This window comes from Petaurus breviceps, unplaced genomic scaffold (assembly GCF_028583685.1).
Source record: "Petaurus breviceps papuanus isolate PSGF00001 unplaced genomic scaffold, PetGlider_PUasm1.0 90451, whole genome shotgun sequence".
Taxonomy (NCBI): Eukaryota; Metazoa; Chordata; class Mammalia; order Diprotodontia; family Petauridae; genus Petaurus; species Petaurus breviceps.
In genome coordinates, this window is record NW_027187258.1 from 2,431,095 (window position 1) to 2,454,183 (window position 23,089).

The window sequence follows — 23,089 nt, forward strand, 5'->3', positions numbered from 1 at the left end:
CCTACTCATGAAGCACAGTGTAGAGAGTGGCATTAGCATGTGGCCAGCTGAGGGCAGAAGGAAGCAGAGAGAACAACATCGACATGGACTTTGGCACCTCCTGGCCACCCCCAGCCCACAAGGGCCAAGGACCTAGGCTGATCCGAGCTGGACAGCTCCTGGGCACTTGGGGTGGGGGGAGGTGCTATTGGTTTCCACAAGCCTGTGGCCCTGGTCCCCGCCTGCAGAGGGCACTGCTGAGTGTCCCATGATACTCTTCATCCAAGTACCTTAAGAGAACCTGGCCACAAAAAGCTAACTCCCTGGCTGGCTAGACCCCAGGACTGAGCTATAGGATTTCGGAGCCTGCTAGGCAGGGGCAGCGTGGTTGTGATGGTGGTGGCAGACTAGAACGTAAGTGAAGAAGCTGTAGCAGGGACAGAGTTGGGGCTTCCCCAGGAACCTGTTGGGGCCCGACTCTGTACTCTGTAGGGCCCCCTCGTACACCCAAGCCTCTCTGAGCCCATTAGTTGAAGCCAGTCCCAGACCTACTTCACTCCCATCCACTCCAGGCCTCCATAACCCACAATCCTTTTGCAATCCCCATGTTCCCTAGCAGAGGCTCCTAGTATCAGTTCTCAGGGTTCTTAGGTGAGAGGCCTTAGCTGACTGAGAACATTCTGAAACTGAACTGGGTCCTAGATCCACCCTGCTCTAAGGCTGAGAGAATGGCCCAGGTCATTCAAGAGCCAGCCAGAGGCAGCCTGATCTCCAGCCCATCCTCCAGGCTTCATGGCCTTCCTTCTTCACCGCTGCTCTCCTCTCAGGTGCCACTTAAATTGGCAGTTAGCACAAAGCCCTACTGAGTCTGGTCTTTGGTAGGTTAGGTGGGAAGCTCACCCCGGCAGGTCTGGGGCCTCAGTGGTAGCTCCAGGCTCTCCCCTCACTGAGGATTGGCATGGGATGCAAGAGGAAAGGCCTGCATGGGGCCCTAGGCCTGAGCCACTTTCTCCATAGCCCTCCACACTGAGAGCTGAGTCTGAACCACCTCTGTATCTTTGAGCCCAAGCAGAGGAGAGCTGTTTGGGCATCTTCTGCCTTACACCCTGAAGGTTTTTTCTCTCCCATGTCTCTGGTTTAAGCTGGTGGCCCCTGTTCAGTGCTGCTGGGTGGGAAACAGAGACTACCCCCTGTACAGGCAGGCCTTCTGGGCAGTCCAGCCTCCCAGGAACCAGCCTGCTTGCCTTCCCTCTTCTCTTCTCTCCAATAACCATGACTATTCTGGTCTTTGCTGAGAGTCTGAATCCTGACCATTGACCTGTCCTTGCTTATCCCCAACCCTGAGAGCCTCTCCTCCCCTGTGTCTGCCAAGCCTCATTTCCACTCCTCCTCCTATCTCCTCAAGCCCCTTCCCCAGTGGCTCTCTCTCTAACCCTTACCTCCACTGGGAGGGACTCTTGCTCATATAGAATCCTTCCCCCTTGGCCCTCCTCAGCTAGGGTAGTGGGGTGCCACTAAGCTAAAGAAACTGCTTGGTCACTCACTTTGACCCCAGGAAGAGGAAGGTGCAAGACTGTGAGATAACGGAGGGCATTGCCAGCTAACTCCTAGAAGTGTGGGGCTTTGGGGGTGGACAGCCGCAGCGTTTACAGGGAATAAGGATTTCCCGGTAACACAAGAAAGATGATAGGGGGAACGCCTATTCTCCTTGGGTCCCCCACCAAATATCTGAAGGCCTGGGGTGGGGCAAGGGGAGGAGCTTATTTCCTGGGGGTAGCTCTCTGGGCTGGGGACTGTTCCCCCAGCCCTTTCTTCCCCTTTTTGGCTTGGAGTTTGGGGAGGGCGCTGGCTACTGCTCTCTGTTTCCTCCCCTTGGCAGAGCTCCCCCCAGCCATCGGAGCTGCTCTTGAGCTGGGGGTAGGTTAAGGGGGCTGTGGGTCCCCCCTCCCTCCCCCCTCCACCTGGTCCTGCACCTCCTCTGGGAGGAAGGCCCTTGGCAGGAGGGCGGCAGCAGGAGCAGTGTCGCTGTTTGTGCTGGCCAGAGGGGTGTTCTCCCTCCCTCCCTACCTGGGGCTCATTCTTCTGTGGACACGCCCTCTTCTAGGGCAGGCAGCACCTGAAGACCCAGGCCCCCCGCACTCTGGCTGCTGGAGAAGTTTGCCACGGTGTGCAGAAGCATGAGCGAGAACACAAGAACACAGAGGCGGATCCTGCTGGGGCTGAGGCAGGAGCCCCCCGAGACGGGCAGCAGCAGCGAAGGGGGCCTGTATACTGCGGGGGCCAGCAGGTGGTGGTGGGAGGGTGGCAGCTGCTGGTGCTGAGAGGGCTCGGGGAATGCTCGCCCCCCCCAGGAGGAGCCCTGGCTGCCCCCCAGGGAGGCACAGGGCTTCAAGTTCACCTCACAGCACTCGGCCTCCTCGGGGCCCCGCAGGCTCTCCATCACCCCTGCCAACAGACAAGTGGGCGGCTTGGGCTTGGCAGCTGGCGAGCGCTGGCCAGGCCTTGCCTGGGCAACTGCTTCCTGAAGCCTGACCCTTCCCAAAGACACTGAGCCCTGTCCTCTGCCCTTAGCTCTCCCTTTGTCCCCTAGTCCAATGGGGGTGGGGGGGTGGGGGGCTGGGAAGAGGTGGTGACCACCCAGTGACTCCCTTGGCTGAGGCCCTAGCCCTGCTCCCAATGCATTTCCCTGTCCTGGCCCCACCCCAACTACCCTTACTCCCCTCCTCCATCTGGCACTCTCCATGCCCTCTGCCCTCCCCTCCCCCACTCTACATGGTGCCCTCCGTGCCACTCCCCCCTGACCTGCACAGATGAAGCCGGGGAGCCCTCCATAGATCAGCTCATCATTGTCGGGGAGCACAAAGGGGCACCTGGTCTGCACCTCCAGGCAGTATTGCTTGCATGGCACCCGGGGATGGCAGTTCTGTTGGGTCACATTGAAGTACTCAGAGCACAGCCAGGCCTTGTAGACAGCCTGGGGAGAGAGGAGACAGTGTCACCCTCAGGGGCCATTCCTCCCCCAGCCTGAACCTGCCCTTCCCAGGACAGAGGTGCCCCCCCACCCTGAAGCTCCCTGGAGCCTCCCATTTACAAGAGGAAATGGGTTTCATGATAAGGGGAGGGGAGGGGAGGGACAGGGACCACTGTACTGCACCCTGGGTCCTTCTGCCTCTCATTCAGAAATTAATGAATGCATTGTAGAAGCATAACATATTAGGACTGAGAAAGACCTTAGAACACAGAACAAAGAATGTTAGGGCTGGAAGGATGAGCTAGGTGACCTTGGGCAAGCTACTTTACCTCTCAGTCTCAGTTTCCTTATTTGTAAAAGGTGGTCTCTAAGGTCCCTTCTAGCTCCAAATTTGCAAGCTTACAGAAAATCTGCTCCAAATGACATCCAGTTTCCTCAGCTCCAAAATAGTTTGCCCAAGGTCACCCAGCTAGTTAGTGGCAGAGTTGGCATCTGACAATCCTAGGGACCCATACCAAGAACCCAGCAACCAAAGTATAATGTCCCAGAAATGCCTCTGGTGACATTCCCCAATAGAGTAGGAGCTCCTTGGGGGAAGCGCTTCTTTTTTCTATTTGTTGTATTTGTAACCCTGGTGTCTAGCCCAGTACCTGGCACATAGTAGGCACTTAGTAAACCTTTGTAGGGTAGAGTTGAGCTGACATATGCATACACCAAGAGTCTGGGGAGAATGCATCAGGGGAAATGTATTGCCAGTGCCACAACCTGAGGGGTTGGTCTGTCACCCCAAGAGCAGCTAGTATCCCAAGGTGGGTCATTGCACACACTTTCCCAGCCAGAGAGGCATAGCCAGGGACCCCTGGAGAGTAGAGAAGGAAAGAGCCAGAGAAGGGCTATAGAGGGTCTCAACTTTCCATGAAACAAGGGCTCAGATTCCATGGGTCCCAACTTACTTGAAGTAGGTGAAATAGAGAAAAGGGAGAATCTTCAGGATGCACCAAACAAGACTAGGGAGCTATACTTAGTCATATTGAGTTGGTTATCTCCCTCCCTGTCCCCACTCCAGACAGTCAATCAAAGAAGAGGGCCCAGGACAGAGATCTGAGATGTGTCCACGGTAGGAGCTGTGGGGAGTGGGGGGTGTGGTGGGAGGATGGAGACAAAAGAGTCTAAGAAGGAGCAGTCTGAGAGGTAGGAGGAGGACCATGCAAAGGAAGAGAGGAGAACATGTCTACAGTGTCCAAGGCTGCAGAGAGGTCAAGGATGAAGACGGAGAAAAGGCAATTGGATCAGCCATGACAAAGTCTCAGTTGAATGATAATGTTGACGTTGAAGAATTCGTGAAAGTGGAGAAAATGGAGGCCCAAAATGGAGGCAGCTTTTTTCTAGGACTCATTAGGATTCTATGAGCATCTACAGAGTCAGAGCCAGTCAACCTGAGTCCCACATAGGAAAATATTCCCTGAAAGGACAAACAGTGATGACTTGGAAGCAGAGAAGTCTGAAGGTCTATCATTGTGCTCGGGACTGGGTTACTGTGGCAAAGGTAACAGTGTAGTGGACAGACTGCTGGCCCTGGAGGCAGGAGGGACCTGCCTCTGCCATTAGCTGAGCTGTGATGAGTGAATCACTGAACCTTTCTGAGCATCTGGTGCAACATCTGTAAAATGGCAACTATAATAAATACATGGCATAGAATTATATTATAGAATATGTAATTACATATAACATTTTTTATAGGTATTTCCAAAGGGTTCTAGTGAGGATCAGATGGAAAGTGTTTTGTGATTTAGGGACAAATGTAAAATGTTAATGGGGGTTCAAGCAGGAAGTAAGGAAACGTGTTTATTTAGTGCCTACTGTGTGCCAGGCACTGAGTCAAGCATTTTTTACAAATATTATTTCACTTGACCCTCATAATAACCCTCCAAGATAGCTGCTCTCACCATCCCCAAACGGAGGTTAAAAAGAGGCTAAGTGAGCTATCGGGGGGAGGAAAGTATTGGAGGCCAGATCTGAACTCAGGTTGTCCTGACTACAGGGGCAGAAGAACTACTAGGTGCAATTACAAGAGAAGTGGGGCATGGCTAGACTGAGGAAGATCTGGGGGTTTTAGTAGACCACACAATAAGAGTCACCCTTATGATCTGGCAGCCAAGAAATCATAAGGAATCTTAGATTGCGTGAAGTGTGGTCAGGACATATGTGGTATATTGTGTTCAGTTCTAGGCAGGTGCCACAGTTGAGAAAGGACCCTGGTAAACAGAGGGTTGGACTCTTTGAAGCAGCTGGATGTACTTTGCCTAGAGAAGAGAAGGGAAGGCAGTGCCAGGGAAAGGATGAGATTGTTGGCTTCAGGTACTTCAAGGGCTGTCACACGGAAGATGAAAGTTCCCCTAAAGAGTGGCAGCTCCCTCTGCTCCTCAACATGTTCTAGTGAAGATTTCTTTGGGCTTGGGGTTAGTCTGAGAACCTTAAAGCCCTCCACAGATGTCAACCATTATTAAAAGAAGAGGAAGGATTAAAATGGTCAGCAGTGTTGGCATTTGACTGTAGAGAATAACCCTCTCTTCATCTGCTTGGGACCTGTTCACCTTCTGCCATGCCCTCGCGCCCCCCCCCATCAGCTGGCCCTCTGCACCACTCTTCCTGGAACCTCTTAACTCAGGCAGGGGTTGGAACTGAAAGCAACCCCATTTCTGGGGGGCAGGGATCGAAGGTGAAAGAGCGCCCTCCTGTGGACTTTTGGTAATTGGTAATTGGAAAAATAAGTCTTCAGGAACCCAGGAATCTGGGGGGAAGTGATGTGAGGGAGCAGGATGAGAGTCTCCACCCACAGCAGCTGCATTTCTAGAGCCCTACTATGTGTCAGTCAATGTACTAAGTGCTCTTCACAACAACCCTGGCACATAATTGGATATTAACCTCATTTTACAGCTGGGAAAACTTGTGTAGACAGAGGTTAAGTGACTTGCCCAAGGTCACACAGTCAGTGTCTGTGGCTGGATTTGAATTCACATCTCCTTTACTCCAGGCCCAGCGCTCTGTCCACTGCACCACCTAGCTGCCCCATATTATTATATTGTTATTATTCAATTTCTCCCTGAGTGTCTCCAGGACGGAGAAGTCACCCCCTTCCCAAGCGGTCCATTCCACTTTGGAATAGCTCCGATAGTGAGGATCACAATCAGCCTGTCTTTCCCCCATTTGCTCCTGCTTCTGTCCGTCCTTCCAACACTTGCAATGCTCTAAAAGATGAGGATATTCCCTGCTTTGCAGGGTTGCTGTGAGCAAGGAACTTTGCAGATCATAAGCCACTACAAAAATGCAAGCCCTTCTTCATTGAAGAAAGATATCCCATCTTGTACCCTTCCCCCAAGTCTCCTCTTATCAGGGCCCCTGGGCTCCAGCACAGCCTGCCCTCCAAAGTTCGGAGCAGCAGCGATTTTTCCAGCTCACTTGTTTTTGTCTCCCATTTTCCTCCCCATTTAGCTTTGCTTGTGGCTCTACCATTCTTTCTCCATTCTTCTCCTCAGGGTGTCCACTGCTTTACTAAAGGTTTCCAGCCACTGTTTATTCCAAGTCATCTATTTCCTGTCCAGTTTTTCCTTAAGAATTCTAATTGCACTCTCCTCTCCTCCTTCAGCTCTCTGGTTAAGTCTTCTAATGCTTGGGATAAAATGACAAAAATGCAACCATCCCTGTCCTCAGGAAGCTGCCATTCTATTAGAAAGATCCAGATGCAAGCTGATGAGGGCAGAGGACAGATGGACTATCATTTCCCTCATTCCACTAAGCCAGAGTGTCTCGGCACTTAAGGGACATAACTGCCAGGCTGCACAATCCAGCTCAATGCCAAGGGAGCTCACAGGGATACAGATCAGGGAATCCACCTCAGCAAGGAGGGACAGGGAAGAGGACACTTGCCCCCACTTAGGTCCCTGCATCTAAAGGGAACTGAATACCCACTGGAGGGGAGCGATAGAAGGAGTGGGGAGCCACAGGGCTTCATCTAGTTCTAGGCTGGGTGTGGGTGTGGCTGGAGGGGGCAACTGCAGAACCTACTTTTCTCCTTCCTTGGCAGTCCAGAAAGTAGCTGGGTACTATAATAGTCTGACCTAGTCAGTGCTGCATCGGCAGCTTTGTGATTGGCTGCCAATTAACCAGAGTGGGCAAATGGAGAACCCAGTGGGGATTCAGCGGTGGTGCTTCCTAAGGCAGTGATCTCCAGGGTTTGGGGAGGCACATCCTAATCCATAAAAAATTGGTGTGAACACCCATTATCAAGCAGAAGTGGAAGTATACATTGAAAAGGGTGAGATCAAGATGGAATAACAATATTTTAAAGTTAGTTTTCATTATTTTAGCGAGGTCGTGTGAATGAACTCGCTTCATTATCTTTGAAGCTCTTGTTTGGAATTAGCTTTACCATTAAGGTTCATCTCTATCCCTGGCCTTGGGATCCATTGATCCAAGGTCTTGCTTGGCTCTGTGCTAATATCAAAAGGCATAAAATATACCAGCTTGAAGTCCATCCCTCCTATCACATCTTCTTTGGGCTGACTCTTGGTTTTGTTTTGTTTTTTTGCCTTTTGGAGGGCAATTGGGGTTAAATAACTTGCCCAATGTTACACGGCTAGTTTTTTTTTTTTGTGTGTGTGTGTGGGTGCTAAGTGTCTGAGGCCAGAACCAATCCAGGGTCCTCCTGACTCCGGGCTGGCTCTTTACTCACCGCGCCACCTAGCTGCACCCACACACTCTTGTTTTTAGCTGTTCAGCAGCTGATCAAGTGTCAACCCTGAAGCTCCCTTCCGTGTTCCTTGCATCATCTTCCATTCACAGTTTGTTTATTGGCAGGCCCTGGCCCAATGTATGCAAGTGAGTCTAGGTCCAACTAGATAAAGGCCACATAGTCTCCTCATTCCAAAGTTAAAAGAACTGGGAATGTTTCACCTGGCAAAGAGATGACTTTGGGGCTGGGCAGCTGTTTTCAAGTCTTTCTTTGAGGGGCTGTTACAGAGTGAGATTAGGGTTATGCTACTTCTGCTTAGCCCCACCCCCCAGGCAGAGTTGTCTATCTATGGCTCTAGGAGCTCTGCAATGTGGAGTCTCCTCACATTGACGCTAGGGCCGTCCTGGCCACCTCTTGCCCACATCCCTCCAGAAATTCTCCTCCATCTGTCACCTGAATCATGAACAGCTTCCCTTCTTTTGTAACTTGGGCTTTACCAAATTCTTTGACCCTGGGCCTCCTCCCATCCTCTTTCTTTGAACTATGCTTGTACCCACCAGGCCCCTGTCCCCTTCCCTCTACCAGGAGCAAAGGTAGGGGGGAGTTTCTGGGAGACAGATGTGGATATGATGAGGGAATAACTTCCTCACCAAGTGGAAAGGGCAGCATCAGGACGTTGTGACTGCTCTGTCGTTGGAGATCTCCAAGCAAAAGCTGCGTGCCCACTTGTGGAGAAGGTCCAGAGGTGACTCCTGCTGAGGCAGGGCCCCCTGATATGCAGCCCCCAGCAAGCTCCTAGGGGCACGGACTCTTCTGCGCTCTGCCACCCAGTTCCTGGAGCTCAGGCTTAACCTTGCCAGGTCTCCAGTTGAGGTGCCCCTGCACAGGGACTCAGTTCTCCCTCCTTTCCCTGGTAGCTGCAATTAAGCCTAATAAGCTTGTTCATCTGCTAATGAGCAAGAGGAGGGGGTGGCAGGAGAGGGGCTTAGTGGTGGCCTGAAGAAAAGTATATAGCCTTTCTCCTTAATCAGTCGACCCTCCCTCCTCTCTCCCTGAATCTGCGCCCCTCCCCTCCATCCTTGGTCTCCATGGCAACTGACTGGGTGAGCAGATTGCCTGGGGAGGACACCAGGCCTGTGGGTGGAGAAGCAGGAACAGGCAAGGAGCTAATGAGGGGATTGGAAGAAGCAGGCTGCCTTTGGGCTGGGAGCTGCTCCAATTCCCCAGCCTGCTGCTGTCACTAGTGCCCCCATAATCGCTGTTGCCTAACACCACCACAGCCGCAAGCTCCCTTTGAACTTTCTCTCCTGCTGTGGGTACTGCTGGGTGCTGTAAGACCAGGGTCAAGTCCTTACTAGAATGGGAAAGTTGGGCTCACCTACCCCAAGAAGAGAAAAGGAAATGGCTTAGTGTACAAAGCACTAGATTGGGGTGTCTGAGGACTTGACATTTCAATTTGGGCTCTGCTGCTTGCTACCTGAGTGAACTTGGGCTAGCCCCTTCCCCATCAGCCACAGTTTCTTTACCTGTAAAATGAGTAGGTTGGACAAGATGACCTCTGAGGTTCTGTTTGGCCTCAAGTCTGTGACCCTATAGGAAGACTCAGTAATTGCAAGGAAAGTCCCCAGTTGCCAAGACTGAGGCATCCCTAACCTTGCTCCCCTATTGCATGTAGACTGCCTGAGAGCCTCTTTCTCCCTAACACGAAGGGTGCTGGATGCTCTAGGCAACCACAAGGGATCTTTCATTATGACTTGACATCAGGCAGGGTAAATAGAGGCCAGGTTGTGGAAGATGCTGGTAGGTGGGCACAGTGGAGGAAGACTATGGTCAGCCACCTGCTCTCCTGAAATTCTAAAATGATAGATGTCATCATAGGACTTAAATATTAGCCAATCCAGCCCCCTCATTTTTTTTTTTAAGCAATTGGGGTTAAGTAACTTGCTCAAGGTTACACGGCCAGGTGTTTCTGGGTGGGTGCTAAGTGTCTGAGCCCGGATTCAATCCCAGGTTATCCTGACTCTGGGGCCAGTGTTCTTACTCGCTGTGCTACCTGACCACCCCAAGCCCCCTCATTTTACAGAGGGGGGAAACTGAGGCCCCAAGAGAGGAAGGGACTGGCCCAAAGTCACACAGCTGTTAGTGACAGACCTGGGATTTGAAGCTAGCTCTCTTTGGCTTTCCAATCACAGCCTGTGTTTCTGAACCCTCAGAGTGAGAGTTTGGGTGATTCTGGGGAGCAAACCCTCTCTGGGGAGTTCTGGAAGAGGTTGTCTGGGTGCTCACTGATCAGAGGTGGGTACAGTGGGGGATGGGCGGTCTCTTCTGATCTTAGCTGTTCATTCTCTGCAGAGCTCCTTCCCCAGTCCAGCCTAGGCCCTGGCTCCTACAGCCCTGTTGCTATGGGAACGAGGAAGTGGGAAAGCAGGGAGTAACTGGAAGAAACATCAATTAGCCCCAAAAGAAAGCTGAGAAGGCGGCCTGGCCCTACCCCCGCTCCTCCCTGCTGAGCTGATCCACCTCAGTCCCTATGTTCTTCTGAGATAAGCCCCCCCAAACTTCTTCCCAGCTGGCCTTGGTCAAAGCAGCCAGAAGGGGACCTTGGACACCATTGAATACAGTCTGAACCTCCTAGGACATACCTGCCAAGAGGTCATCCAGCTTCTTCCTGAAGACCTCCAGCGATGGGGAACTCAGAGGTGGCCCCCATGCTCCTCATCTCCGAGCCTCCATTGGAAGATCAGCTCAGGCCCGTCTGAGGCCACTGCTTCGAGGGGCTGCCTCTCCCTCCCTCCCAAAGTGCAGCATATGTTACTTGGCCTATATTTTATAGCAGAAGCTCCTTGAGGACAGGGACCGTTTTGAGTTTGTCTTGGCACATAATCAGTGCTTAATAAGTGCTCAGTCTCCCTCTGAAGGTGTGTTCCTGCTCTTCGTTGATGCTTCTTCATTGCTCCTGATTCTGCCCTCTGGGGCAAAGAAAAAGAAATCGAATCCCTCTTCCACATAACCACCCTTCACAAAGCCGAAGACACTGGCCACCCCTGTTTCTCTTGTTCAGTTAGTCCATCAATCAACATTGATTAGGCGCCTACTATGGGTGAGGCACTGTGCTAAGTCCTGGGGCTACAAAGAGAGGCAAAAGACAGTACCTGATCCCAAGGAACTTATAGCCTAAAATAGATTGTGAGCAAATCAATATGTACAAACAAGCTTTATACAGGACAAAGAGGCAGCAAATCAAGGAGGGAAGGCACTAGAATTTAGAAAGAATGGGAAAGGCTTCCTGTAGAAAATGAGATTTTAGTTGGTACTTAAAGGAAGCCAGAGAAACCAAGAGGTGGAGATGAGGAGGGGGTGCCCTCCAGGCATGGGGGGACAGCTGGAGAAAATGCCTGGGGTCAGGAGATGGAGTATCCTGTTTGTGTCACTGGATCAAAGAGTATGGGATGGGGAGGAAGGTGTAAGAAGACTGCAAAGGGAGGAGGGGTCTAGGCCTTTGAATGCCAATCAGAAGATTCCGTATTATTACATGTTATGTATTATTTGTTCAAGCAAAACACCCCAAATTTCTTCAAATGATCCCCCTCTGGCCTCCGCCCTAGCTTCCTGTCTCCTCCCCATACCTGTATCCCTCCTGTGGCTACATCCTAGCCCATCAGTTCCCTGCCTACAGTGTGACACATGGAACTCTTTGACTGATAGGCCCTGCCACTACTCCCAACACCACCTGCCTGAACCCAGACAATTTCTATGCGTACTCTCCTTCAGGGCGCAGGAACTTGGAGGTCCTAATTTAATGTACTTATTCTCCAGGATCTATAATTCTTCCACCAAGGCCTGGGGCCCACCACATGCTTGAACAATGGCCTTGTTAGCATTGACACCCACAGGCAGAACTTTTGGAGAGAGCCATTCACAGCTGTGTCAGGAAGTTTTGGAGGGGGCAGCATTCCTGGGAAGGGTTGAAGTCCTACCTACTCAGTCAAGGAACCTGCAATTCCCTTGCTGGTTTGCTTGCTACTTCCTGGAGCCTGATTCCTTTCTCACCACAAGGTCTTTGTATCCTCATCTGAAAAATGGGCACAGACATTCTGCTCAAAATCTGAAGACCTAAGACTTCTGATCAGCACCATTAATTGCAGGGGCAACAGGGGCCAACTGAGCATAGCCCTGTTCCCAGTCCTTCTTCAATTCATCCTCCATCCGGCTGTGAAATGGGGTGCTCCTAAAGTGCTGGTTGGACCATGTCCTTCCCTTGCTCCAGATGTTCCAAGAGCTAGCCAGGGAAAGGCCCTCCTAGTCTGCCTGCCCACAATCCACCTTTCCAGTCTGATTACACCCCCTTGGCCCGCTAGCTAGACTGACTCACTAACTGCCCCCTCCCTCCCCTAGCCCTTCCTCACCTCTGTTTCCTAGAGCTCAGAGTTCTATTCAAGACAATTCCCGACTCTCCTCTTCCTCCTCAGCCACTGCCAGTCCTGCTGTCATCTGATCATTTCCAAGGTTACTTTAGACTCAATAATTCAATAATATGTGTCTCCCTCCATGTTGCCTGCTGTGCTCAAACAACCGGCCCAGCCCAGCCTTCAAACCCCTCAAAGCCACATCCAGAAATGCTAGAACTACTTTTAAATGCATCTCTGGGGACCCTCTTCCCGTAGCTGCTTCTGCACCTGCCCTCCCCTCTGTGCATTTTCCTCCTACTCCCCCAGCCCTCAGCATTTTTTAGTTTTCCACCTTTCCTTTAAAAAGCTAGGAAAGCTCTTTGGAGGGAAACCCCAACCCCTGTCCTGAAGGAAGAAATGAGCTGGGGTTGACAATAGCAGAAGTTATAGGAATTGTGGGGCTGGAGAAGGTAGTGGCAATTCTCACCAGAGGGCAGATGAGCTAGGGACTCTCACATGGCAGATTTTCTCTGGAAGAATCAGCTCCTGGCATGGCAATCTCACCCTGGGATGGGTCTTTCAATAGCCCAGCAGAAATACAGGTGCACCCAATTGTGGCCAGTGGCCCTTGGTCCCACCATGGGAGAACAGCCACTTTCCCAATGGCAATGGCCCATGGTCCTCCACCTGTGCCCTCCCAGTTGGGCTGCCTACCAGACATGAGCTGGAGGCAGCAGTGGAGACAGGGGAAGGAACCATTTGCCTGCAGCATTGGGGGAGGGGGGGCAGTGAGGTAAGGCTGCAAAAGGAAAAGGGTAAGTAAAAAAGTAATCAGATGTCAGATGGAGAAGGAGAGGAGTCTCTGCTCCAAGTTGGGTTTCCTTACCAAGGTTGGTGTCTGCCCTCCCTTCTCAAGGCCCTTTCTCCCAAGCAGCAGAGAGCAGTGTGACTACCGTCAAGCCAGGGATGGGAGACATGTCCCTAATGTTGGAGGGCAGGCATTGGACTGATGGGAAACTCTGTGGTGGATACTCAGTGAAAACCACATTCCCCAGAGCAGGACACTTTCGGCTGGGAGGGCACAGGCAGGGGTAGGGAAGTATCACAGGATCACTAAAAAATCTGCAGGACTCCTCACTGCTTCCCAAGGAAATTTCCAAATCCTTTGCCTTGCATTCAAGGCCCCTCACAATCTCATATGTGCCCTATTATGTACTCTTTGTTCCTCCAATCCAAATGCCACCTCCCCTCCTCTGGAAGGCTGGTGCTAATGACCTCCCCCCTTTGACCTCCTAGAACAGTTTTGTGTATATCTTTCCAATAGAGATTTGTAATACTGTCCATCATAGTTACTCTGAGTGTATTTCATCTCCCTACCAAATTGTAAGCTCCCTGAGGGCAGGGACAATGTCTTATTGAGCTTGAATTCTACCATATCCCCCAGAACTAAATCAATGTTTTCTGAATGAATGAACTCCAAGGAAGGTGATTTAGAGTTCAACTTCAAGCCCTGCTCCTTGCCTTCTTCCTACATCATTACATGGGCTGGGGAGGAAGCAATAGCTCAGCTGCATTTAGGATCTATGAGCCAAGATAAAGATGAAGGCAGTATCCAGGGGCTCACAGCCCCCTGCACTGGATGGACCTCCTGAAATTCTAAGAGAGCCTCAGCCCCAGGGTCCAAAGTCAGCACTAGGGACAGTTCCCCCCTCCCATAAGTGTGTGCAGCTAGGTGAAACTAGGATTTTAAATGTTACCCGGCAAAAATAAACAAACAACGAATATTTATTTAGATAGCAAGAAACTGAGGAGCAGCTGTCAGGCTTCTCAGTTAAGAAGTAATCAATTGCAGCCTGGCCTAGGGAGCTGGAGAGCCCTGCCTTGGGCTCAGGCCCAGCCTCCCCCAGCTCCTCCTATTCTCGGCTGATCTACCTGGCCTTAGTCCAGAAGGCAGCAACTGGACAGACTCTGGATGAGCAGAGAGAGCCTGGTTAAATGATAAAGCAACAGGTCCCGAGTCCCTACTCAGGTGAGCGATGACGTCAAGAGCGGCCTGGGAAGTGAGGATATGAGGAAGGGATGTGGAGAAGCTAGCCACTGCTGAGTGCTACATCAAAGGCTCTGGAGAGATCAAAGCGGCAGCGTGGAGTTCTTAGAAATCAGTAAACAACCTTTCTCCACTGGTGATCGAAGCTGAGGTCTGATCGCCATTAGAGGCCCACAGCATGCCTTCGCCACACATAGCCTTGGCCATCAGCAGCCCTGGCTGCTCTGGCCTACTGCAACGCCTTCATTGGCAGACTCCACATTTTTATTCTTTGCCTTCTCTATCCATCTATCCAAATCATCTTCTTAAGCAAGTCATTCCTGTGCCCCCAGAAGCCCCAGGGGCTCCTTACAATGACCCAAAAACTAAAGCACAAATGCCTCCAGTTGGCATTCAATCCCTTCCCGATCTGGCTCTCCCTAGCACACATCATTCCCTTGCACATACTTGGGATTTCAGCCAAACCAACCTCCTGCCTCTTTTCCACTCCCAATATTCCATCTCCTACCTCAGTGAGCTTGCACAGTTGTCCCTCATACCCCACTTCTGTCTCTACCCCAGGTCCTACCATAATAGTCTGAACATAGTAAGTATTTAATAGATGCTTGTTGTTACATTTAATTGTATGCAGAGGGGAAGATTATTCTGTCCCAGAGGGAAGATGAAGCTCATCCAGGGCCCAGCCCAGGGTTAGGCATTCCTGCTGACCAATTACCTGTTAGTGCTTTGACAGTATTCATTTCCTGAATGGGGGAAGCTCCAGGATATTTTCTTCACTCTCTAGTGTATCAATCCTGTCCCTTCACCTGTGGCAGAGAGTTTTAGGATTATATCAAACCTTGCTGTAACCTGAGCCAGGCAAGACTGAACCTGTCAAGAGGCAGGCCTGTGACTGGTCCAAGGCCTCCTGGTTCTCAGGAGCATAGGAAACCTCCCCTGGTTCCTTTATGATTTAGAGAGTATTTAGAACAAGGGCACCAGGAATGTCATTTGGGATATAAATCTGGAGTGATGTCCACTGGTTTCAAGAGTGTGGTGCTTGTCTCTTGGTTTGGGGGGCTCTCTAGCTCTGTACCATTTCTCCACTATACCTTGACCGCTTATGGCTTTCCCTATGTCCCAAGGGTGGGTGATGATCACTTAGATCTTAGAACAGATCCTACTACTTAGCCTCATTTCCATTTGTGAAAAGCATTCCAAGTCAAGTAGCCCTGGAGAGCCAGGTAGACACAGTGTAGCTGCAGTTGGGTAAATTGTCTAGTGGAGACTCTCATGATATCCTTGAGGGCAGATGATGATATGGAGTCTGGATGACAGCCTGGTCTGCAGGACAGATTCAAAGAGTAGGGAGGCACGTGGCCATGTCCTTGGCCTATTCAGGGTCACTGACAATTTCCCTCAATGATTTCAATGATGTGGAGGTGGCATATATGTATATAAATATATATATATATATATATATATTTATTATACAGAGAGACAGAGGGAGAGACAGACAGACAGAGAGAGATGACATGAATGAAGCGAGGCTGGGTGGCCTAATGTAACAAAACCAAAGACCTAATCTTGCCAGGTTGTCATGATGAGGAGAAGCTAGTAAGAGATGGCTAAACATTAGTAGGCATGATTATAGGTCTTTGAGTAGGAAGAGGATGGTCACTGCCCAGGGACAGTATAGATGAGAATCCTTATTTCAGTGCGTCAGGATGGTCTTTGGGTTTTTTCCAACTCTGTGATTCTGAAGTCTCTGATTTGGTGCCACTTTGGGCAATCTACATGAATCTACTTGAATTTATCTGAGGACAGAGGGGGCAAATGACGTCTCCCACCACACTCATTGGGTTATTTACCATCCCATGTGATAACAGAAAAAAAGCTTCATCTAAGCTCTAGGGGGCAATGAATGGAGTCTTTGTCCTGGCCTCAGAGGACAACTCTACCTACCAGTAACCTGGCATTAGATACAGTAGACAAGGCACTCTGGACATGCCAGGACTTCGAAGAGCTCATCCATGAAGGGTATCAGATAAACCAATACACTTAATTACCATATTGAGCTTCTCATAGGAGACACAAGACCTAACACAGCCCTTTGTCCAGAAGGCCCAAGAAAGATCCTGAGGCTGTTGTCAAGTTCCCAGTATATCTGAGACTTCCCACTCAATGTTTTACAAGACAAAGCTGCTTACTCCAAATGAGACCATGGGAATGGTGGCAGAGGATGGCCCTGATCTCTCTTGAATGGCTGGCTATGTTTGGCTTTGTGGGGTTTATATCCAAGTAAACATTCTGGGGAACATCCAGCAGTATTGCTCCAAGGCTCGCCAAATGTACTTAGCACCTCATACTATCCTGGCTTTATTAGCAAGAGCCAAAGTCTCAAACCCCTTCAGATACTTAGGCCCCCCCAAATTCCCTGAGGGACACTGAATTCTCTGGGTCACAGCTGCCTCCCTTACCCACCTCCCCAATCCCATCCCCATCTCTACTGCCTCCAGACACAGAAGCAGCTAACACAAAGGACTCCTTCCTCCCTAGGATAATAAGGTTTTAACATAGTAGTAGTAATAGTAATGAGAATGAGAAGAAGAGAAAAAGAAAAGAAGAAGGAGGAGGCAGAGGAGGAGGAGGAGAAGAAGAAGAAATATTTCACTTGGCACAGTACCTGGCATATAGTATGCATTTAAATGTTTATTGATTTACTAATAATAACAGTCTGCACATACAGTGCTTTCAAGTTTTCAAAGTGCTTTTTATGCATTTTTATGCATGAATATCTGATCTTCACCACAACCTTGGGAGGTTAAGTCCTGCTGGTATTTTTCCCCATCTTGTAGATGAGAAAACTGAGGCTTAGAGGCATTTGGATGACTTAGTGTATGGTTAGAAAGTGGGATTCAAACTCAGGGCTTCCTACCTCTAGGCCCCAAACTCTATCCACTATGCCACAATGTCATGTGCAACCTTCTCTGGACTTTATTCTGGGAGCCGAGTTTTATCCCAGACTGTCTGAGTAGGTGAGGCCCCCAGAGGCCACCTAGTCCATCCCTGATCTGTGCCAGAATCCTCTATAAAATCCCAGACTTTGCTGAAGGCCACCATTGATGGGGCAATTTGCTGTCTCCCAGGGCAGCTAGTTCTATTTTGGTGAGTTCAGGGGTTCAGGAAGATTTCCCCTGTTCGTAGCTGAAATTCCCTTCTCTGCAGCTCTCCCACTCCCCCACAGCTCTGGGTTCTACCTTCTGACACCAAGAAAAGGTCCATGTCTCCCACTTGATAACCCTTCCAGCACTTTACCCACAGCCCCCATTAGCTCTCTACAGACCTGTCATTGAATGGCAGCGTTGGAAAAGACTTGAGCTCACACTTGCCCTCACTTGCCGGTTGGTCTGTTCTCTCCTAAGGGATTGCCTACAGAGCTTTGTTTCTTTGCTGGAGCCTCAGAAGGTATGATTGGCAAGGCTGTCTTCCTGGCAATTGGGAGCTGAGACCATTTGGCCCACTCCAGGCTTTGGTTCTCCCTGGGCAGAGACCCACATCTTCTGGGAATATTGCATGGCTTCTGCCCACTTTTGCCCCATGCCCATCCATCATCCACCCCAGATGCTGAAGTCTTGGAAAAGGCCCCTCCCAGGGGGATCTATGGAGAGAGAACCTCCATCCTGCCTCCAGCAATTCAAAGGGAAAGAGTTTGGGACAAGCTGACAGTAGACGTAGAAGTTGGCATCCTAGCCACTGATGGGCCATCCATTCACTGAACCTTTCCACAAGTCTACAGGCAGGAGGAGGGCAATATCTCTTGCAGCCCTAGTCTCACGGTGCTTCAAGAGGCTGCACCATTCACTTCACCAGAAAGGGAGCCCATTGGTCTCCCAAGTCCAGCAGAAATCTCTGATGTTCAAAGCCTTTACTTCCCCGATCATCCCTTGGGACGGTAGCCAAACCACCACTAGCCCAATGGCCATGAAAATGGTAGCAAGAACCCCAATGCAGCTATCCTCCCTCAGTCCAGTGCCTCCTTACTAGCCTAAGAGGCTGGAGGGCATGAAGACATTACCCTCTTTCCTCTGCTCACTAGCAAGTCTGGCACTGGCAGATGACTTCCAGAGCCACTTAGGACCAAGTGAAAAACACCCACAGCTAGCTGATTTTATATCTTCCCCTTACCTGAGTGGCCAACATAAGGGATCTCTTTGGATCCTCCAACAACTGGTCAATGCACTAGGGGAGACCACCAATTGCCTCAGTGAGGGCACAAGAGTTTCATTCACAAAGGACACCCCCTCCATCCATGATTCTTCCATCCATCCATCCATCTGCTCATTTATTCATTCAAATAGCATTTGATAAGTGACTATTGTGGCAGACCTGGGGACACTGAGACAAAGTCAAAAATCAACCATTCCCTGACCTCAAAGGTTTTGATAACTAGGGGACTACCAGAGGCAAACAGCAGGATCATTGCAAAGTGAAGCCAAACTGGATGGGTCGCTTAAGCAAGGTGGGGAGAGAGAGGATCGGGGATTTGGGTCAATGTCGGGTCAGCTGACCCTGGAGGAAAACTAAAGACTCTGAGAGGTAGAGGTGAGGAGGAATGGGAAAAGATGGCCTGTACAAAGGCTCAGTGGTGGGAGATGGCTCCCTTTGCATATGACTTGTCTCCATCCATCCACATCAAGGTGTCTACTGCTTTTTGACAGCATGTTTTAGGGTTGTGAGTGTGGGATACTGGGGCAATTTCTAAACCCTTTAGAATCAACCCAGCCCTCTGCTTCTATTGCAGGCATTTGGGGATCTGTGAGTCAGACCCCATGCCTTGGAGGGAACGTTTTTCAGTGGGAAATCTAGGGAGATGTCCACTGGATTCTGGAAGACATGCAACCCCCCTCCCCCACCGTACACATGGAAAGAACCAGAGAGAGCTTTAACTCAGGGTCCCTAGAGCCAACCAAGTCCAATGGCTTTAGCTACAGGCCAGGGAGCCATCTTAACCTCTGACTCCAACCAAACCACAACTTCTAGGATAATGGCTAGCCCAGAGCTTATCAGATTCATCCAGTCCACTTCCCTGCTTTCCTCTTCCAAGGTCAGCCCAGAGCTGACCATTCCTGCTTTCCTATGCCTTTGGGACCTCTAGTTGGTAAGGGCCACACTGGCCATGGGTAGCTTCTTGTCATTAGGCCCCTTGTTTGAGCCTCCTAAGGTTTCTATCAGTATGACTTCAGATGTTCCCACTGTTGTTCTCCCACACATGTTCCCAGATGTTCTCCCCAGCCACCTGGGCTGGCCTAAGGGGCAGTATACTTCCAGTAGAAGGTCTAAAGGCTGCCACCCAGAGCCAGACTTGAACTGTGGCCACTAAAGGGAGCCATAAACTCTCTAGGTCCTGAAGACCTCTAGTACCAGCCTATTCAGGCAACAGAGGAGAAACTGTCCCAGAAGTCCTTAAGGTAGTCTGGCCCCCTCCCCACCTCTATGGAGCCCTCTGTTCATTCACCAATCATTGAGCAAATTCCACTCTCGTTCTAGGTGCGCTGCTAGGTGCTGGGGATGTGGAAACAAGGCCAAGACAGTCTCTGCTTTCAAGGAGCACATCCTCCATACTGGCATCACCAGCTGAATAGAAAGATCTCTAATTCTAGCTCCTATCGCTGCAGAATTTCCACTTTTTCCTTCCTCAAGGGGGACAGCAGAGAGGGGATCATAGAGGCAGAGCAGGTGGGCTGTAGGAGCAAGAAGACAAAGGGCAGTAGCCCCAAGTCCCCTAAGGGGAGCTTCAGTAAAGAAAACCATGGCTAGGATGGCTGATGGTCTGTAAGACCACCCTATCTTCGGAGCTGTGCTTGACAGAGAGGAAGGAAAAAGAGGGCTCTATTGTGCAACAGTATGGCTGGGGGAGGGAGGCAGAAAGAGTTGGGCTTTCTTTGGAGGGGCAGGCTTTCCCTGGGGGGGCAAGCTTTCCCTGGGGGGGGCGGGCTTTCCCTGTGGTTTTTATATCAGTGCTTTCCTGGGAAGTTTTGTGCACTGGACTGTGAGGTGCCCAAGGTCTTGGGCAACGATAATTTGTGCCACAGAACCATCGGCAACACCACCTGCTCCTTTATTTGTCCTCAGAAGCATGCCTGTATCAGAGGTCAAGGGAATCTTGTAGTCACAATATCTGGGAAGCTGGCAAGGAAAATCTCTAGTGAGCTTCCCCTGGGGCCTTCATCCAGCACCTTCCTGAGGGAAGTGGTTTCTACCTCTTCTCCAAGTTGCCTCCTATTAAGCAGTGAGCTAGCTAAGTGCTCACCCTGCCATGTGTCTCCCCTTCCGCTCAGGGTTCTAGCCTCATATTCCCCATGTCTTACCAGTGCCAGGATTAGGGCTCCAGTTTGGTGATCCACCCTCTGGTTACTCTGGTCCCTTGGCTTGTTGAAGAGCTGGCTGTCTCATGGCTTTCTCCACTGACCATCCAGTGGTTCTGACCTCACAGGCCCCTCTGCTCCATTGACAGGTGGTTCCTTCTTGTTTGCTTTTACAGAATCTCAAAGCTGAATGAGACTTCAGAGACTATGGAGACTCACCTGGACCTGAACAAGTGCCCCGTAGCCCTCTACCACAACACCCCCACCATGGACTCATCTGAGTTCCCTTTGGGAATGTCGATGACCACCAGAGTCTCCAGATCCGGTGATCCGTAACTGCAGGTGGGGGCAGGCGAAGGGCTGGGGTAATGCTGATTGAGAGACGACTGGAGAGGAACAGTGATAGCAGTGGCTTGTTTATATAGCACTTTACATCTGTAATCTTATCGGTTCCTCACAACAACCCTGTGAGGTAGGTAAGATCATCCTCATTGTACAGCAAGGTTGGCTCTTGCCCAAGGGCAGATGACTGTGAAGTTTCTGAGGCAGGATGTGAACGCAGCCCTTCTGGATTCCAAGTCCAATCCTCCATTCACTAAGCCATGCGAGGTGAGCCAAGGGCAGGTGCCAGGTAGCAGAGGGAAGCTGGGAGCATTCACTGACAGAGGGCTGGGCTCTGGAGCTGACTTGCCTACTCACTAGCCTCTTCTGGGTCTAAAGATCCCTCTGGCAGGGACTGTATATTTGACCCTCATGGGCTAGGACCTCCGGCTCTGTCCAGGGAGAAATGCAGACCCAAAGGGCTCCTGGACACTGGGCACTGCAGATGGGGAGTTCTGCAGTTAGCAGGCACATCTCTGTGACACTCTGCCCTGGGTGGAGGCTTAGAGAGGGACTCTGTGTCCTGCACAGAAGCTGTTCCCTAGCATTACTGCTGAGGCTCATGCTGTGGCCTGGGGGACTGGGGAAGAACCAGATCAGCCCTTGTTGGTACAGGCAGGTGAGGGAAGCATGCTGAAGGTGGTTAGTAGACTCAAGAATCCTGCACTCTGCTCCTTCCCATGGCCCCTTACTTCCTTGATACTACCCAATGAAACTCTTTCAGCACCTCACCTCTCAGGATGCCTGTTGAGCACTGGCTGATATGACCTGGGTTTCACATCTCATGGGGTGGCAAGCCTTTTCCCTCCCACCCCATTGTGCCCCCCAAGCAGCTGAGCAGCCCTGGGGTCATGGGGGGCATCCAGCTGGGCTTGCTGGCCCCAATGCTTTGACCTAGAAGGAGCTGGACTTGGGGAGTAGGCAGGCCTTTTGTGCAAGTCCCCTACAGGGACCTTGGCAGTCTTTTTCTCATGTGGCCCTTGTGGAGGTTAGTCCCCCCCCCATTCCCTTTAACTCTCAGTTTTTATGCTACAGACGTCAATCTCCGGATTTCTAACCCTACTCACAAGGTATGGCAAGGACATGGGAGGCAGAGGCCCTGGGTTACAATCCTGCTTTTGCTCCTGATTTAGTCCTCCCTGTCTGGACTCAGATGCACTGAGGAAGCAACAGGCTTGAACCTGATCACTAAGTTCCAAGCCCCAGGATGCTCTGTGGAGGCTCCCAAGCTGCAGCCTTTGACTCAAGGTGCTAAGGAGAGCTACTTCAGTGTGGAGCCAGATGGCCTGGCCAACACACAGCTTCCAGGGCAGCTGCTAAGATTGCTCCCACAGCCTGGAGGCGGTGGCCATCTGCAGACAGGCCCTGGGCTCTCTGGGCAGGCTCACATGCTGATGCCATCCGTCAGTCTTGCTCACCTTGCATCAAGCCAGGGTACAAGGGCCAGTATAAGAAGCCCCAGCCCAAAGGCCACTTTGCAGTCTTGGGGCATTGCTGTGGCCACCCTAGGCAGGAGAGGTGGCTCTTGGGAACTAAGCTAAGTGCTAAGTAGGTTCCTGAGCACTCCACCCTCCAGCCTATGCATCATGTGGAGTATGTGAAGCAATGACCATGGCTTGTCACACCCCCAACACCGAAGTGCCCCGTCTAGGCTAGGCTGCAGGGTTTGCTGCTTGAGCATAACAATTTTTTGTTCCCAAATGTAAGAAATTCAAGAGAATGGTAGTCTGGCTATCTGAGAGCAGGAGAACAGAGGTCAGCAGCCCTTCTGACCACAGGGAAGTGAAGCTGAGGATGCTTTAGGTCCTTTCCCCAAATTGGATATGTGGGGTGGGGAGCCTGGAGCCGAGGCAAAAACTGCTCTCCAAGTCTGGGGGGGAGAGCTGCTATTGCACAGTTCTGGAAACTTGAACAGCACCAGCACATGGGGCTCTGAGACTAGGGGTGGGGGAAAGGTGAGCCCAAGGGATAGGGTCACCCCAGGCCTGGTCAGCCCCAGCCCCAGGTCAAGTCTACATTCCCATATGGGGCCACAACCCACAGTTTAAGAAGCATTGCAGGAGTTGTGAGCCCTCCTGCCTCCTCTCTCCTCCCTCTATCTACCTCCTCTCCCCTCCCTCCTCCTGCCTCTTCTCCTCTCCCTCTACCTGCCTCCTTCCTCCTCTCCCTTCCTACCCCCTCTCCCCTCCCTCCTCTGGCCTCCTCTCCCCCTCCCTCCTCCTGCCTCCTCTCCCCTCCCTCCTC

At 51.1% G+C, this 23,089-nt stretch overlaps 1 protein-coding gene across 1 annotated transcript in view; it reads right to left on the reverse strand.

The window, feature by feature from the left end:
• Window positions 1–2,053: 2,053 nt before the first annotated feature.
• The window catches only part of NALF2 (NALCN channel auxiliary factor 2), a 34,994-nt gene continuing 13,958 nt past the window's right edge, over window positions 2,054–23,089 (reverse strand). The window contains exons 2-3 of the mRNA XM_069062465.1: window positions 2,782–2,953; window positions 2,054–2,424 (exon numbers count right to left, since the gene is read on the reverse strand). Of these exons, the coding sequence (XP_068918566.1) occupies window positions 2,054–2,424; window positions 2,782–2,953 (543 nt within the window). The remainder of the gene's footprint in view (window positions 2,425–2,781; window positions 2,954–23,089) is intronic.